The 18348-nt window shown below is 55.2% G+C and overlaps 2 protein-coding genes across 3 annotated transcripts in view; one reads left to right on the top strand and one right to left on the bottom strand.

Moving 5' to 3' along the window:
* Positions 1-2599: 2599 nt before the first annotated feature.
* Positions 2600-8260, top strand: BARHL1 (BarH like homeobox 1). Its single transcript, XM_014873125.2, has 3 exons — positions 2600-3050; positions 6205-6427; positions 7966-8260. The coding sequence occupies exons 1-3, from the start codon at positions 2600-2602 to the stop codon at positions 8258-8260; spliced, it is 969 nt and encodes a 322-aa protein (XP_014728611.1).
* A 5804-nt stretch (positions 8261-14064) lies between these two features.
* Positions 14065-18348, bottom strand: part of DDX31 (DEAD-box helicase 31) — a 43325-nt gene continuing 39041 nt past the window's right edge. For both annotated transcript variants that reach the window (XM_014873243.2, XM_088177487.1), the window contains exon 20: positions 14065-14497. In XM_014873243.2, the coding sequence (XP_014728729.2) occupies positions 14344-14497 (154 nt within the window). In that variant the 3' untranslated portion in view covers positions 14065-14343. The remainder of the gene's footprint in view (positions 14498-18348) is intronic.

Raw genomic sequence — 18348 nt, 5'->3', positions numbered from 1 at the left:
ACACAAATACCCCCCAAAATCTTGCACATCATCGGGAAGGTGGTCTAATCTGGGGGCTTCCTTGTGGTTATTTCAAGCGAGGTGCTTTATTCAAGAGTAAGACTCACCAGCCCAAACCTGTCCCTGCATGGCTGATCCAAATCCTGATTCTGATCCCACACCCACCCCTGCTGCCTTTTCCACTCCTGTTCCTGGTCCCAGATACAGCCTCAGTGCTGGTCCTGATCCCAGTGCAAATTTCCAACCCAAATGTGGTCTCTCGGTTGAACAGGGAGGCTGCCAGAGCCCAAGAACCAACACAAACCCTGCAAGGAGCTGGCAAAGCCCATCGGAGTCTTGGCACCATTTCTCACCAGTTCCTGCACATCCATTGCTCTGCTCCAGTCCAAAGGGACACTTGGCCCGGCCTTGTGGATGGTGGACACTGCGAAACTGAGCTGGCCCCCAGTCCCGGATCTCTGTGCTGGGAGGGGAGGCCGGGCAGAGCAGCAGCAGGAGCCCCTCACGCAGGGACAGGGAGGATGAGCAGCTCCCAGCACGGGCGCGTTGCATCCCCGAGGTCGGGGCAGGCTGGGACCGGGGCTGATGCTGATTCTGTTCCTGGGCTTGTCCTGCTCTAAAGTTCTTTTGTTCCGCTGCCCCGATCGCAGCCGGCCCCGAGCCTGCAGGGCCGAGGGCAGGAGGTGCTGGGGGCCCTGCCTGCGCCGCTGCCCGACAGCTGGCAGCCGGGCTGCCCCGGGGGGGCTCTCCCCTCCTTGGTCGCCTCCAAGCTGCCGGCCAAGGGCGGCTTTGGAAGAGGGACAAGATGCAGCTGACTGGCCGGGAAGGTGGGGAACAGAAGAAATCGAGTATTTGAGAAATAACCAGCGACATCACTTTAAAGTGACGCAGCTTCACGCACCCGGGTGTGGACATTTTCCTATCTCCGCGGCGAAGGGTCTATCCACGGGAAAAAACCCTAAATAAACCCTCGAAGAGACAGCAGCCAGTCCGACTGCGAGGAAGGTGGGAATCCTGCGTGAGCCTGTCCCTCTCCAGCCCGGGAGAACAACAGCAAAACCCCGACGGGGCGGGAGGGAGGAAAGTTGTTGTCTCCGTCAGGAACGGGCAAGACGGGGCAGCCCTGCCTGAGGCCATCGGTGTTTTATTTAAAACGCGACTGACGGCAGAAAAAACCCGCTTTGAGCGCGGTCCCTGCCCGGTTGCACCAGTAGGTACCGCCGCTGGGCGCTGGCAGAGCGGGCAGAGCGGTGCCCGCTCCTCGCCGCTCCGGCAGCGCTGGCCGAGGGACGCGGCTGCCCGGCGGCCCCGTGGACTTCTCTGCCCGGCCACAACCGATTTCCAGAGCGTGCAACGAAATTCGCAGATCCGAGGCTCATCTCGGGCTCAGAGCAGCCGCCTCGGTGCTGGGAGTTTGGGGAGGGTTTCGGTGCTTTTTCTTTCCCCCCCTTTTTTTTTTCCGGTTTTTTTTCCCCTAAATTTTTTGAATTTAATTTTAACGCCCAGCAAAACTTTCCCTGCTCGAGAGGGACCGGCAGATCAGCTAATTGCGGGGGGAGGCGCGCAGAAAGGCAGTAACCCCTCGATAACCCACCCAACCCACACCCCCCCGCCCTCCGCGGCTAATCATCCCATTAAGAGCCCCATCAGCGGCATAATGACAGCAAAAGAGGGCGGAAACCGCCCGGAAAGCGCGGGGATCCGGGCGACAATTAATTCCCGTTAATCAAGCTCCAAGGTGTCGCCTGTTGGGGAGTGACATCCCCCAGAACGCCTGGCGGCCAATGGGCGCGTTCACACGGGATGGGTGGGGGGTGCCGGGGTCCCCCAGCCGGAGCGGCCCGAGTTCAGCTTTTCTCCCCATTTCCCCCGTTCCCCCCCCGGGGAGGGCGCGGCGCTCCCGCCGCTGCCCGAGGTGCTGAAGGCTCCGCCGGCTCCGGAGCGGCTCCGGTGCTGTCCGTGGTGCTGCGGGCTCCGGAGTGACTCCGGTTTTTCCCCCCACCCCCGGTGCTGTCCGAGGTGCAGGTGGGGAAGGGGGGCGCCGCGGCGGCCCGGCGACTGGCCACCCCCTCCGCCCTCCCCTCGCCCTTCCCCATTGATTTCTGGATCATTAAGTGGTTAAGGCGCTGCGAAGCCTTCACTATCGATCGCTGCCTCCCCACCTCCGGCTGGGAGCCCCCGGGCTGCCCCCCAGCCCAGCGCCGCCGCGGCTCCGGGCACGGGTGGGGTGGCCGGGACCCCGGGTGAGGTTGGGGTCCGTCCCCCCTCACCCCACCCCTTTCGCGGCCAAAGTTTGACTCTGCCTCCCTCTCCCCCCCTCTCCTGTCTGTCTGTGAGTGCAGCTGGGCGCGATGCTGAAGACGGAGCAGCCCTGGATCTAACGCGCGGCGCCTCGGAGAGCCTTGCAGCAATTATTGCCCGGATCCCAGACTGAACTTTGCTCTTTTATTTTTTTTTTTCTTTTTACCTTGTTTTTATTTTTTTTTCTTTCGTCTTTTTGTTTTTTTCCCTCCTGTTATTGTTAATTATCGTTACCAACCCGCTTCCGCCGCGCCCTCCCCGCCAATGCCCGTGTGAGCGCCGGCACCTCGCGGGGGCCATGGAGGGCTCCACCGGGTTTGGGATCGACTCCATCCTCTCCCACCGAGCCGGCAGCCCGGCCGTGCCCAAGGGGGACCCGCTGGTGGGGGACGGCCGGTCCCCGCTGGAGCTGAGCCCCCGCTCGGAGGGCAGCAGCGGGTGCCCCTCGCCCCGCTCGCCGGGCCGCGAGTGCCTGGAGGCGGCGGTGCCGCGGCCGGGCCTGGATGCGCATCTCCAGCCGGGGCAGGTCTCGGCTCCCTCGCAGTCCCGGACCGTCACCTCCTCCTTCCTCATCAGAGACATCCTGGCCGACTGCAAGCCCCTGGCCGCCTGCGCGCCTTACTCCAGCACCAATGGACCTCACGGCGGGCAGGAGCCGGCGGGCAGGATCCCCACCAAGCCCGGCGAGGATTTTAGGGAGAAAATGGAAAAAAACACCAGCAGCTCCTCCTCGGACTCGGAGTACAAAGGTAAGAGCGGCTCGCCCCGCTGGGCTGTCAGGGCAGCCCGGACCCGCAGCCTGCGCCGGCCCGGGAGTCCCCGGAGCTCTGGGATCTCGCTGCGGACCCGGCTCCGGCTCAGGGGGAGGTCACGGTATCGGTCACCCCCGAAATGACCGAGGGGTCGACACCAGCTTGGGGAAACTTGGGGGTTCGGGGCTCGGTGGGGCTCGGCCCGGTGGAAGGGGTTGGGGCAATCGGCGCTTCATTAAACGCGCCCGGGGGATGCTCCGGGGCCGCCTTCCGCCGCAGAGATCCGCCTGTGCCGTTCTACCCGCGAGGAAAGGAGAACCGGAGACGGATTTCTGCCTGCGGGAAAAAAAAAACAAACCAAACAAACAAACCAACCCCAAACAAACAAACCAAAACAAAACCGTAATAAAATAAAATAATCACGGATTTGCCAGGTATTTCCCTGCTCCGGTGAGAAACGAACAAACCGGTCGGCGGGGTTTGATTCGACTTTTGTTATTTGTATTATTATTTTGGAAATCGTTCAAAACTGAGCAGTGCAGACAGGGAGCCCCGGGCCTCATCCACAGCCCCGGCGGGGCGTGGGGCTGGATGCGGTGGCTGCTCGGCCCGGGCCGGGGGCTTCGGCCTCCCGGGCCCCCGCAGCCCCTGCCCGGCCTCCCCCCGCGGCAGTCGGGGCAGGGAGAGGCGCAGGAACAGCACGGGGGGATTTGGGGTCAGACCTCGCCCCTCGGAGCAGTTTATCCCGGGTGACTTCTCCCATCCCACCTTCATCACGTCTGCAAAAAGTTTTCCCCGGGAAAACTGTTCGCCGGCTGTTTGTGAGGGAAAGGAGAGGGATCCATCCAGCTGGGCGGAGAAAAGGGAGGCGATGGCACCTTGCGGGGCCGCTGAATTTGGGGGGATTGGCACGAAAAATGGGGGACAGGCTGAGCCCCGTCCCGGCTACAAATGCACCCTGGGCCCTCCTGGAGCCGCTGAGCTGAAATCTGGTTCATGGAGGAAAAAATATTCACCTAATTGAGGCTCCAAAGGCGGCGGCGGGCTCTGGACATCACGGGGCGATTTTGACACCAAACGAAGGATGGAGCCTGGGGTCGGTGCCGGGGCTGGAAGTGCCCCGGGAGGAAGCATCGGCCCCACCGCTTTGCAGGGCCGGCTGAGAACAGCCACGATTCCACCTTGGCGTTTGTTCTCGCCTCCTACACCCGGCCCGAATTCCTTCAGCTCTTTTCCCCTTGCACCAAATCGCTGAGACGAGAAGGAAGCGAGGGGAGAGAAGAGAAGCGGGTTCAGCTCATCCCCCTGAGCCGGCCGAGCCCGGGCCGGGGGCTCGGCTTTGGGTGGGGGTCGTTTCCCGGAGCCCCTCGGCTGCTCTGCTGTCCGTGCGCTGGGACAGCCGGGGGCACGCTGTAAATGCTGTTAAAAAGGGGGAAAAAAACCTTTAAACTGAGAGGGAAAAACCGCTGAAATCGGGGGCAACTCCCTCCCCACTGCTTAAATGGAGAAAAAGACTATCTAAGCGGAGGGGAAAAAAATCCCAAAACCAGTTTAAATGGGGAGGAAAGCACAGTTTAAATGAGGTAAAATCCCCGCAACGGTGGAGGAGCGGGTGAACATCCCCGCTCCCAGAGCGAGCCTTTTTGTGCCGCTTTGGAAATAGCCTTTCCTGGGGTAAAACGCCCCGGATTTACTCCGCAAAGGGGCTGCGAAGCTGGGCCTAACCCCCAGCGGCCAAAGTGCCGGGAAAACACGTAATACATATTTTTATATGTATATATATAATTTTTTTCTTAAGCTAGGAATAGCCAGCGGCTGATCCGGACCGAGCAGGGAAGCCGCCGCCGCCGTTTCTGCGGCCCTTTGGCGAGCAGGAACTTTTTAGGAGCCGAGGATCAGCCCAGGGGCCGGGGGGGATTTTCCTCCTCGGGATGCGAGAATCCAGACCCGCTTTACTCCGCGAAAAAGTCCATAGAAACTTTCGTGCCGTTCCCGGGAGAGAGCGGGGCCGATCCCCCTGCCCGGTTCCGGCGGGTCGGGGCTGCCGCTTTCCCGGGAACCGGGTCCGGATCTCCCCGCCCAAGGATCGTCCCCGGCTCGTTCTGCCTGCTCGGCCAGAGCCGGCATTTCTGGTTGAAGGGTTTCACTCCCCGGTGGCTCAATTAACCGGATTATTGTCTTCCTACAGAGAGAAATCAGCTCGCGTTCGGCTCCAGCCTTGTCCCTACTCACCCCCGCCACCAGCAAATTTAACATAAACCTCTGTTTAAAAAAAAAACAAAAAACAAAAAATAAAATCCAAACGCCGCCTATTTGTAGAAATCGACCCTATTTACTCTATAATCTCCTACAGGAGGATGGAGAAGGCGAGCACAAGCAGGAATTTATTTTCCCCCTTTTATTTTTGTTTCTGCTCCGTAATTTTTCCATCACACTCCAACATTTTGCGGCATAAATTCCCACTTCGCTCCGCCGGCGCGTATGTACCGACCGCGCTAACGAACCGCCACCAACCCCTCTCATTCGGCCTTTTTAAAAGATAAATATCAGCCCGGGCAGGGGTTTGAGAAGTGCCTTCCCCAGTGTTTCGTTGTGCGCCCTGAACAAGGGAGGTTTGTTGCAGCATCCCCGGGAGGACGGAGGCTTCTCCGCCGAGGGGAGAGGCAGAACCAGCACGGAACATTCCCCTCCAAATAATGTGGGCTCGTAATTTTCATTTTTTGGTTGGTTTGGTTTAAAAAAAAAAAGAAAAAAAAAGAGAGAGAGAAAGATAGATAGAAAAAGAAACAAAAACTATCCAAACATCGTGAAAGGTTTTGAGTTTGGGGGAATAAGCCCAGAGGAAGGTCCTGCCCCGGGAGAAATGAGGGAGATCAGGGGAGATCTGGGCAGGAGGGCTCCGGGGCCGGGCCGAGGGTTCTCTCGGCACAGTCCAACGTTCCTGCCCCGATCCCAGGCCCTCGGGACAGGGAAAAGCCGGGCCCGGCTCGGGGAGCCCCCTCGGGCAGCCGGGGTTAAAATTTACGGGGGTGCAGAGCAAATGTGCCGTGAGCCCCTCTCGGACCGAGCCCCCGCACTGGGTTCACCCCCTCTTCTTCAGGTAATTCCTTTCCTGCTCTGACCTGGCCTCTCTTCCTCCCTCTCGGCTCAGTGAAAGAAGAAGGAGACCGAGAGATCTCCAGCTCCCGGGACAGTCCCCCGGTGCGGCTGAAAAAGCCGCGCAAAGCCCGCACCGCCTTCACCGACCATCAGCTGGCCCAGCTGGAGCGCAGCTTCGAGAGGCAAAAATACCTGAGCGTGCAGGACAGGATGGAACTGGCCGCCTCCCTCAACCTCACCGACACGCAGGTGAAAACGTGGTACCAGAACAGAAGGTAAAAAATGCACCGTTCCCTCCTGCCCACAGCGCCGGGATCCCGCCCTGCTCCCCTCCCCGGCCGCGCACCCCCAAACCAGGCAGGGCTTTTGTGCCCCACAACCACCCCATCCCTCCTGGAGCCAGCACAGGGGTGATGTCCGTCCCCTCCCCGCCTCTCCCGGGGCTTTTTACCCCAAAGTCAAGGGGAGAAAAGCGACGCCGAGGCAGGGCGGGTGTGGGGCGGGGGGGACAATCCGTGCCCCCAGCCCCGGCAAGGCGGGGAGGCAGGACCGGGCTTGCAGCTAAACACAACAGCATAACACATCGGCCCATTAATAATAGATACCAATTACTGCTTTGGGCATCAATAATTAACACCCTTTACAGTAATTACACAATTATTATTATGATGAATAATTTACTGGTGGAAATAGGTTTTAGCGCTTCAGCGACAAATCTGTAAAAGGGCTGGCGACGCGTGGTGGCTTCAGTGGGTTTGTCGCGACATCGCCAGCCCCGACCATTGCCACGGCCACCAAATGAGGGACCCCCGGCTGCAGCCCCCGCCCTGTCCCCTCGCTCGCTCCGGGTTTTTACCCTCATCATTTCCAGTCCCACTTCTCCGACTGTAAAGATCCCCCCAAGTCGGGGGAGTTTAGGGGCGACGGGGGACGCTGTGATCACCCCTTCTCTCCCCAAATTCTTCCTGCAAGGACACGCCGGAGCCGAAACTGTGCTCCCAGCCCCTTCTCCAGCCCGGCCCGCTGGCGGCGAGATCTTGGGGCTGGAGCTTCTCCACGAGATTTGACACACACATGTGTATATATATCTATATATAGATATATATTTACCCACATGCCTATACCGATATATACGCATATAAATATATGTATATATCTGTATATATACGTGTATATTTAGACACAGAGATGTGTCTAATACATATATATGTCGCAAACGAATTCCCTGGGACCCTGCCCCACGCCTGTCCCCCCATGGGACTCCCGCAGCCTCCTGAGCGGCCCTGCCCGGTCCTGGCAGCCCCGGCCCGGGGAGAGGCTCCCGGAGCCCCGGGCCAGCGGGGCCACTGCGGCCTCGGGCCGGAGCATCGCGGTGGTCGCAGCATCCGCGCTCAGCTCAAGGATGACCCCCCCGTGTCATCCTCGGCTCGTGTGGCAATCTGGGATTTACTGCCCCAGAAAGGGACTGAAATGTTTGTCGCGATTTTTGTCGCCGGGATTCACATCCCGCTGTTGGATCCCGGCCGGGCTGTGGCTCCGGTGCCCCCGGGAAAGCTCCGTGGGCGCTTACGCCGGGCTGCCGCGGCGGGAACGCCAGGGAGATGAGCTCCCTCCCCTTTAATGGGGTCTGCACCCATCCCATTAAATCCCATCACATCCCTGCCGTACAGGGGAGGCCGGCCCTGGGAACGGGGATGCGCGATGAGAGCAGAGCCGGGGGAAAGGGGGTATGCAAAGGGTAAAAAGAGCCCGGGAGCGGCTTTGGGAACACCCCTCCCCTCCTTGACGCCTTCTCTCGACTTGCCCCCCCCAGGACCAAGTGGAAAAGGCAGACAGCGGTGGGCCTGGAGCTGCTGGCTGAGGCTGGCAACTATTCAGCCCTCCAGAGGATGTTCCCCTCGCCCTACTTCTACCCGCAGAGTTTGGTCTCCAACCTGGACCCCGGCGCCGCCCTCTACCTGTACCGCGGACCCAGCGCGCCGCCCCCCGCCCTACAGAGACCCTTGGTGCCCCGCATCCTCATCCACGGACTGCAGGGCGGCAGCGAGCCCCCGCCGCCCCTGCCCCCGCTGCCCGGCGTCCTGCCCCGGGCTGCGCAGCCCCGGTGAGCCCCGGCCGCCCGGGCAGCCCCGCCGGCACCCACCGGCCCGGGGGGGCTGGAGGGGACCACCCCACATCTCTGGGGCCGCGAGCAAGAGACAGACTACCGCTCATCCCCAAATATATATATATATATATATATATATATAAAATTATAAATGAGACCACCCCCTCCTTTTTTAAAATAATATATAAAGAATGCAAGAATCAAGGACAGGCTTGACAGGACGGAGCCGACAGAGCTGCCCCTTACCCCGCGGGGCACTCGCCACTTTTTACCACTTTGTGCCCCCGACGGACAGAGGGGCCGCTGCGTGTCCCCCACCTCGGCATGGGACGGCGCCGGGAGCACGGGCGGGGGTCGGATGCTCCAGGGGGGCTTCGCCTCTCCGCCCCCTCCCCAGGAACAGGCAGGGGAGCCGAGCCACACCTGCCACGGGCGGCTCCGGGGAGACCCCTCCCCGCTTTCCCCGGCTCCCTGACCGGGTCCCGCCGCCGTGAAGGACCGTGGGGTGGCCCGGGCCGATGGCCCCAGCGAGACTTTGGGAGGTCCGTGACTTAAACTAAAAAAAAAAAAACAAAAAACAACCCCCCCCTAAAACTCTAAAAAAATCCCAAAAAACAAAACCCTAAAAAAAAAAGCGGTGGAATGTAAATACGGTGCAAAATGTATATGAATTATTTATTTGTGAACCCTGAGGGCGTATTTGTGTAAGTGATTCTTGTCAGTCTGTATCCCGGGGCCGGCCCGGCCGGGCGGGGGGCGCGGGGGGGGGGCTCGGGGCACCGCGGCCGCTCCCGCTCCCCCCTTTTTTAAATGTGGAAATAAAACTTCTTTACAAACAAACGGGTCTCGCCTCCGCCGGCCCCTTCTTCTTCCCCTCCCGCTTGTTTGCTCTGGCGGAACGACCACCGCCGAGGGAAAGGGAAAAGCGAAGAGGAGTTTTCTCACCTCCCATCGCACGGAGCCCCCCATTCCCCGGGGCTCGGTGTCCCCTCCCGGGCTCGGTGTCCCCCCGGGGCCCGGCTGCAGTGCCGGCATGCGGGACCGGCCGCGGGGTGAGAGCGGGGGGGACCGTGCGCGGTGATAGCCGCGACTCCGGTGAATTAATAACTCTAATCTTAAGTGTATAATTGCCTAAGTGCTTTAAATGATCTCTTTGGAAAATGGATTGTTTCCACCCTTTAAAAGTGTCGCTCATCTGGCCGCGGCCAGCGGGCCCGGCAGCTGGTGCCCGGGACAGCCGGGCAGCGGCTCTCGGGCTCGGGGAGCCGACAGATGGGCTGCGGGTCCCGCCGGCCCCGGCCGCTCCCCCCGGCGGGCCCGGCTGTCTGCGGAGCCCCCCCGGCACCCAAATCCCCCTCCCCGGCTCCCCGGGCCGGGTCCCAGCCCGGTGCCCCCGGGCCGGCTCCGTCCCCGGAGCTTTGCCCCGAGCCCCGCGGGGAGGGCGATTGTCGGCTCGGCCAAATGCACAGCCACGCCTGGGGGCGAGAGCCCCCGGCCTTTGTGGATGGGGCTGGTTCTTTGCATGTGAATGGGGGAGTTTGGTAAATCCCCGGGCCTCGGCTGGGCGAGGAGGAGGAGGAGGAAGGGGGGGGTAGCTCCCAGCTCGGGGTTAATGAAGTGGGAAAGGAGTCTTTCAGAGAGGCCTGCAAACAACCCCCTCCCTGGGCAACAACCCCAGTCCCAAATCCTACATGGATTGACTTAAACCCAGGGGATAAGTGCTTTAAATTAATCTCATTGAATAAGAATGAGGCCAAACAAAACTCTTTAAAATCATATTAAAAATCTATCAAAGGACAACTTGCAGTGGGTGTGCTTTTCATTTTGTGAGCCCAAAGGCAAGGAGCATACAGCAACCTTCCTCCCATTTACACAGCAGGAATGTGAATCAAAGACATTCTCTAATATTTAATTGTCCTTGTAGCCATAGCATATTCCTTCTCTTACATTAATGAAGTACAAGGTTTTGCTACACGTTTGTAATTGCAATATTTAAATTTGTCATTTCACATCTGGAAGGAGCCAGAAACTCCCCTGTACCAGCGGGTCTGAGCCAGCACCATAACACAGTGCTTGGGTGCAGTTTGTGCTACAAGGATGGCAGGAGAGAGCAGGACAGAGTCCTGAGGAAACCTCTGCCCTGGCAAGGGGGAATGGCTGTGCTGGGAAAGAGAGAAGAGGGGATGTGAGGGCTGGAGCTGTTGCTTCCAGGGAGATCTCACAGCAGAGTCAAGCCTCAAGGTAAAACAGTTTAGAGAAGACACCACAGGCTCTAAGCAGAGAGCACGGCACTTGCCACAGCATCGTGCGTGGGAGGATCTGAGCAGCCTCAAAGCCTGCTGAAGGACCAACCTCACCTCCAGCTGTGGGCAGGGACTGAGATGGGAGTTGGTGTCCCACAGCAGAACCCACCAGCTCAGACCCTGCACCTACAGCAGCCCCTGAGCAGGCTGGAAGTGTTTCCAGAGGATGATGCCAGGCAGGCACAATCCTGGCAAGGCCCCAGGGGTAGGACAGGCTGTGCTGGGTTGAAATTATATGAAGCAAAAAAATGGAACAGTTCAGAAGCGCCAGTCCCGGCAGGGAAACCCCTGGAGTATTGCACCAGTTCTGCTCCGTGGATTTCTCCAGGGTACAAAGTCCAACAGACTGGTTTGGTTCTGCCAGCTCCAGGCTCTGGATCCAGAGAGTGCAGTGGGTTTGCCAGGACCAAACACAGTCCTGGCTCCTAAGTCCCTTCCAGGCTTTTACCCAGCTCGAGGGCCACCTTCCTCCCCTCCTGGCACAGCTTTAACCAGGACCAGCACCCTTGGAACAGCCACAGCAAGAGCTGCTCTGCTGGGCATGCCAGCACACACAAAGTCATTGCAATCAGCAGAATTGCTTCTAGCCAAGGTATTCCATGGCTTCATCCGAGCACCAAACAAAACTGTCAGAATGGAAAGCCCAAAACTGTTGCTTTTCCTGTCCTCTCCCCAGGCTTATGGGGAAAACAAGGTGCTGTAAACAGGGAGGTTCTGTTGCTTTCTACCCTGCTTAGTTATGGTTCTCTCAGCAGCCAGGGACCAGTGCTGTGTCCTGTGTCTGACCCTTGCCCCAAGGTGACCTCCTTGCTTTTTCCTAATCCAAAATCTTGCAGTGTGAACTCAAGATGCTCCAGTTGCAGAGAAGATGAGGATGTGAGCTCCTACTACAGGTAAAGGACATGGAGCCAGAAAAGAGCTGAGGAAACACAAGAGCATCTCCTGCAATCTCAGGGTCTGAGAGCAGGGAAGGCAAACCCAGCTAAGCCCTGGTCTGACTCACAAGCAGCTTTGTAGAAAAGTGACACAGTGCCACCATTTCCAGACCAAACTCAGGGACTTCAGGCTGCAGGGCAAGTGAGGCCCTTGCCCTGCACCACAATCCAGACAAGCACACGTGACAAAAGCCAAAAGCAAAGCTGCAATTCCACTGACACTGCCAAACCCAGCTCCCCTCCCCTGCCAGCTCTGCAGGCAGCTCCCACCCAGCCAGGCACACATCCCACGTACCTCAGAGCAAGAGGGGACAAACTCAGGAGCAGTTCAGGGCAGCATCCACCTGCTCCATGCCACAGGAATCCACTGTCACCCCCAGCCGCTCCTCTGGCATTTGAGGGCTCAGAGGATTTAGGAGCTTCTGCAAACACAACACCCTGGTCCTGCTGCAGGTGGTGGAGATTTGCAGGTGGTGGGAATGATGGAACCCTACAGCAGCTCCAAGCACCACACCCTGCCCTGCCTGAATGAAAGGATGATTTGAGTAAAATCAACCCCAAAACTACCAAGGTCTTCCTGAATCGAGTGGTGCACAAGGGTGAAGCCAGCTCAGAGCCAATCTGGAGCTGCCCAAATGTAAATAAGGGCAGAATTTGACTCCTGCCCACCCAGCCACAACTCAAACACATTTTGCTCATCAGCCTTCGAGTTGACTAGGAGAAAACTCGGCTTAACTTCAGGTGCATGTGGATTTCTTTGAACACTTTCTTATTTAACAATCTCCTCCTCTCTCTCTCCCTAACCACACAAGCAATCCAGCTCTATCTGCTAAAGATGGTGAAGCTGAAAGGAAAAGGCACTCATCTTTTTTAAAAATTCATTTTATTCATCATAATCATTTGTACTGTTTCATGCCCAGTTAATAAAGGCAGCAATGAGATCTCCTGATGTCTCTCACCTGTGTGCTGTTGGCCTTTTTCCCTACTATTATGAATTTGCCAATAGTTCCTATTAATTCCTACGTGACAGTCAGCCAGGAGAAGGTCATGATTTTCCCTTCATGCACAAGATCATTCCCAAACTTGTGCTCTCTGCATCATTCTGAGTCATTTTCATCCTCAGGGGTTTCTTTTCTGTTTAAGTTGACATTTGCCTTAAATCTGATTGCTCTTCCAAATAGTTCTCATAACAAAATCAGGTGGGCTTTATTGTTATTTTATTTAAATCTAATAAATGTTTGTAACTTCATTCTCTCTGCAAAATCATGGTTAATTTGATAGTGGAGCCTATTTATCATCTTTCAGAAGTGTTCAAAAAAGTATTGCAGTGAAATCTGAGTTTGATAATTGCCTGGGAGGAAATAAAAAATCTGGTTTCAAAAGTAACCTTCACTTGAGAAATTAAATACTTTGGGGCTGATTGCTGCTCTCCTACAATCCTTTGTATGAGTCACTACAGCCCAAAGTAGGTGCCCTCAATTCTGCATTTACAAGGCATCATTTTCATCTGTTTATACTCCTTTTTCAGTACTTTTCTTCCTTCTGACGTCTGAAATTGCCACTATTTGAGCACTTTCTGCTTCTGCATTAAACATGTCTGGCTCAGGTCATGGGTGGGCTGCTCTTCCTCATCCCTTTCCTCGGGGAAGACACGTGAAGGCAGCAGAAAGTTGTGTTTGTGCTGTTCTCACCCGTGCCTTGCTTGGTGCTTGTGTTCCAGGAGGGGCTGGAAGAAGCAGAGGGAGGAACATGGAGAGGGACAGGTGGGTGCTCACCTGTAGGAGCTGGGAACTCTCCTGCAGGCTTTGGGGGAACTTCCCCACTCAGAGAGAAGTTTGGCTTTCATTTCACACACTGTGGTGAAGAAGTGCCAGTCTCAGCACACTGGGGGCCATCCTGCATCCCTTGTCCCAATTCCCTGATTGCAACAAGAGGGATGGCAAATGGGAAAAAGCAAGAAGTGAAATCATCTCAAAACAGGCCCAGGCAAGGCAGAGAACCCCAAAAAGCTGGGTCACTACTGGCAAGGGTTTGCAAAATCCTGCAAAGACTTTCATGTTCAGAGAGGTGAGACACCTCATCCTCCCTCTGTGTTACATAATCAGCAGTGACAAGGAGCTGCAGGCAAGGAGAAGTTTGGAGGCTGCTGGATTCCACTCTGGCTCCTTCCCACAGTGACAACGTTTGTTCCTGAGCTCAGGAGCTCTGCCTCAAAGGGACCCTGTGTCATCACACTGAAGAGTTCTCCACAATCCTGCCACTGGCATCATTGCAGGTGGCAATTCTGACTAACAGTGACCAGGGACAGACCTTGCCCAGCACACAGAGGACAGGAGAGGAGGTGGCAGCACTGTGGCTTCATTACCTGAGACAGGAGCAGCAGTGCTCCCTTTACAGTGACAGGGGACAGGGCACATTCCTCTCTTCACGGTGCTCCTGGGACTCCTCCCCTGGCTGGAAACAGCAAATGAAGGGATTGTGGAGTGTTCCTTAAACAGAAAAGCACCTTCTGCCTGCCCAAACTTGTCTCACTTTTATGTTGCACACACATCACATTTCTCTTTAAATCATATTTAACCTTTTTTTATTTTTCTTCCTAAAAAACCACCTTAGGAACACGGAGCATCTTCAGGAGGCCACATTCAATTGCAGCAGTAGAACAGGACACGCCTAGATTCCATTCCACTTGGACCTATGGAATGAAGGGGAGGAGGCCAAGATGCCCAGGATCCCTCCCACATTTGCCTGATAAATGGAAACACTCCTCAGTTGATTTGGCAGGTCACCCTGACCCCCGGCTGAGGCACTCAAGCAGCTTTTACAGCCAATGACTGGAAGGGCCTGGCTTATGTTGGAATCTGCTGGTTGCCAGCTTTTCTCTGCTTTCTCTTCTTCTTCTTCTTGACCTTGGCTCCAGCAGTGTCCATCCCACTGGAATATTCAGAGCGCAGGATCTCAGCAAGGCAGCGTTTGCCGTGGGTCTTCCTCAGCAGGTCAGACCTGGGCAGGGGGAAAAACAGAGGAATTAAGGAATTATTAAGGAATTATTAAGGTATTAAGAACCCCTTCTCCTGGCTGGGTGGGTTCCTGCAACGCCACTGACAGTTGTAACTTAGAGAAGGAGCAGCTCCCTTTCCTTGAGGCTTGATTTGAAATTCTGCCTCATGCAAAATTAGGTATTGTTGTGACAGGTTTTCACAAAGGTGGCAAAATATCCTGGCGTTTTTCAAAGCAAGCCTTTGTTCTGTACAAATGCTCTTGCAGGGGTGGCGGGGAGAAGGAGGGAAGCTTGTGTGCCTGAAGGCTGATGAATGAGGTGACACAGCAGTTTGGAAATAATAATAATAATAACAACAATAATAGTAATAATAATAATAATAATAGTAATAATAGTAGTAGTAGTAGTAATAAACAACCTAACAGCCCAATGACATTGAACAATGGAAACATTTTATAAACAGAGCTTAAATCCAGAGCTTGAAAAAACACAACCTCCTCCCAAACAAATTAGAATGTAATGAATCTAAACCCAAAAAATCCAACAGATTTTCTTTTCTTGCTGTGTCCTGCAGCCATCACATGCACCTCACAGCCTCCCTCTCCAGAGACTGGCTTTTGCAAGGGTAGCTGCATTTTGCCTGGCCACCAAACTCCACAAACATGGATGTCCCTGCAGCCCTAAACTGCCAGCTATAAATATAAAAATCCACTCAGCATTTTCCCACCATGAGTTCTGCCACTGTCCTGCTCTGTAACCTTGGGCAAATCTCACCCTCAGTTATTTCAAATACAATCTCTTGGGTGCAGCACCAGTCATTCCCTACCTCATTCCCATGGTCCTGGGCACATCAGAGTGTCCACAGCTCCTGGTGTTGGCATGTCCCAGTCTCCTCCTCATCACCACAGAGTCACAGACTGGTTTGGATTGGGACCCTAAACATCATCTCATTCCCTTCACTAGACCAGGTCCAACCTGAGCCCCTTCCAGCCTCGCCTTGGACACCTCCAGGGTGCACCTCTCTGAGCAAGTTCTAGCAAGGACCTGTAACAGATCTCAAGTTTTTCCAGAAAAACGGAACAGAAACCTGTCTGTCCCTCTGAACACGAGAGAACTGAACAGCAGCCCCACAGCCAGCGAGCTCTGGTGACAACACAGGGACTCAGCAGTCCCCAAGGTGACACCTTAGCACTGCCTCAAAGCCCCTTCGGGTGTCCAAACCCACAGTGGGCATCGAAGAGAAGGAAGAATTTCTGCCTGCAGCAATGGATCAATGAATTCAATAGGCCAAACACCCAGGGAAGACAAGGGAAGAGAACTCTTGGCTGCCTGGGGCATTTGCTTGCTCCCTTCCCACAGCCTGTGCAGGTGTATCCTCTGCTCAGCCCCCTCCACCAGTGGGAAAAGTTCCTATTTGACACTTTGATTGTTGTCTCCAAGCATTTCCTACAGTAATTCCTGGGTTTCCAAGCAACAGACCAGTTTACTTAACAACAGGGAACTCTGTGCTGCAAAAGAACAAGGAATCCACCAGTAGCTGCCGGGCTGAGCTGCAGCTCAGCAGGGAGGTTGTCCAACACTTTATTATCAATCAGGTGAAATTGCTGCCCAATTAGTAAATCAATACTCCCTGCTGAGGTGATCAGCTGTACACAGAAAAGCAGGGATGCAGGGAAAAGGGAGATTTCTCCCTCTAACCCGGGGCCACAAAAATCAATGGAGTTGTGCTGTGGAACCTGTGCTCATCATGGACAGAAGAAAAGCAGCTGTCAAGGCCCCGTTTAACCAGGAGATGGAAGAGCTACAGGGAACAGCACCAGCCTGCAGTGACAGCACACCAGGAAACTGCACCAGGGCAGGAGCCCTGATTTCTGCTGTAAAGCTGTGAATTCCCCTCTCTGCCCAACTGGTGACAGTCTCTGGGGCTCTGCCTGGGCAGCAAGACAACCACAGGCACCTTCCCTCACCAACGTTGTGAGACAAAGCCCAGGAGAGCTGAGTAAAACCTCAACACTCACCCCCTGAGCATCCTTGGGCAAGGTATTGAATCTCTTTGGCCTCCATGTCCATTCCCCCCCTTCCCTGTGTTTTCCCTGTTGCTGAGGACTGGTGGGATGTTAATTTTATGTGTAGTGATACTGTGGCAAAAAGCTTCACAGAAAGGCTGTAAATGTAAAGATGCATTTGCAACACAGACAGAACCCACGTTCCCATCACTGGAAAAACACATGGATTATGAGCATGTCTTGCTGTGATCTCATGTCTAGGTATCACAGCATACTGAGACAGAGGAGGGAAGGAAAGACTCAGGCTTAGAGCTGCCTCTGCACATCTGTAATTAAGCTGCAACCTCACAAAAGCTGGTACCAAGACCCCCAGCAGAGAGACAATAAGGAAAAAGAAGAATTGTCCCCAGATGACTTTGCTGTCTCCTGAAAGGGTGGGAAAGACCAGGCCAAAGTTTTAAAGACAAACCCCCCCGCCCCGTTCTCCTCCAGAAAACTGGAATGATTTGATTCAGTTTAAACATGAGAAACTTGTGAATCTTGCTAAAATACATCACTGAATGATGAAAAGGCAGGAGAGGAACATCTGGAAGAAAAAGCGTCCAGTGAAGGAAAGAATAAATCCTCCTTTCCTGTGCTTCAGTTCCCTTCTGCACCCACTTACAGAGCTATTCCCAGCATGCTGCTCCCCTTCCCCACTCGGGACCCACAGTGATCTTAGGGATGCCCAACCCTCCACTCCTGAGGAAATCTGAATGGTTTGGACTGATCTTCTCCTGGCTCTTGTTTGCTGCCTCAGAAGATGCCTCTGCTCATCTTTCCACCTCAGTGGGGAGTGAGCTTGTTCTTGGAGGTGTCTCTCAACCTGGTTGGCATCACTGCCTGTTCCTTTTGTCTTGCTGTGTGAGATGCTGCTGCAATGCAGTGCACAGGTGTAGTGACCTTTAACCAACTCCCAGCATCTGCAGCAGCCAAAGGCTCCCAAACTGCTCCAGCTGAGGAAGGAGGAGGATGAAGTTGTGACTCACAGTCCCAGAACTCACGGTGTGTCTTTGGAGGAGACTCGAGGAGGCCGTTCCATTTATCAGAAAACATTTCAAAGTGGATTGCACTATCAATCTGCCTGACAGCATCTCCAACAGCTCCTTGACACTGTGCCAGCAGCAGAGCTGGGTTACCTCTGGGCCAAGGCTGCTGCAACACCTGCTTTTCCTACTTATAGCACTGGATGAACCATCTGCAGCCAATGCAACCCTGTTTGGGTTGGTTTTGCTGCTGTTGTTTTTGCAAGGTGGGGGCAAGAAATCCATCAGCAATCCTACACTGCTGTCGACAGGTCAACAGATGGCCCAGGTCCTCTGCTCCCAGATGATGCAGACGCTTGAGAAGATCGAGGAAAATTATTACCCAGGCAGAATGAGCACCAAGCCTGTTCCAGAACACTCAGGACAGGGTGGTCTCCACACTGGGATGTGCTGAACAGCAAAGCCCACCTTGCCCTACTGAAGTCAAATGCATTTCAGCCACACAGAAACCCCAGTCTCACTTTCACTGCTAGCCCTTGGTCTTCACCCTATGGAAAAAGGACAAAAGCAGCACTAGGAGGCTGGGAACCTCCCAGGATTCTTGCTTCTGTCAGGCCCTTTCCCAGCCTAGAGGACAGAATATATTTCAGTTAGAGAGAGATGATAATTTTTGGTGCACAGAGTTTTTCCAGCTCTGTGTGCAAGCACTGTTAACTTGATCAGAGATGGAGCAAAGGCTCTGTGCTGCAGCCACAGTGGAACAGGACAGTAATAAAGGGCATTGCTGTATGCAGGAAACAATCAGATGGATTTTACTATTAT

The sequence above is a fragment of the Sturnus vulgaris genome, chromosome 22 (genome assembly GCF_052056855.1).
Source record: "Sturnus vulgaris isolate bStuVul1 chromosome 22, bStuVul1.hap1, whole genome shotgun sequence".
Lineage (NCBI taxonomy): Eukaryota > Metazoa > Chordata > Aves > Passeriformes > Sturnidae > Sturnus > Sturnus vulgaris.
The sequence above is the reverse complement of the archived record's forward strand: the minus strand, read 5'-3'. Positions and strand labels throughout refer to the sequence as shown.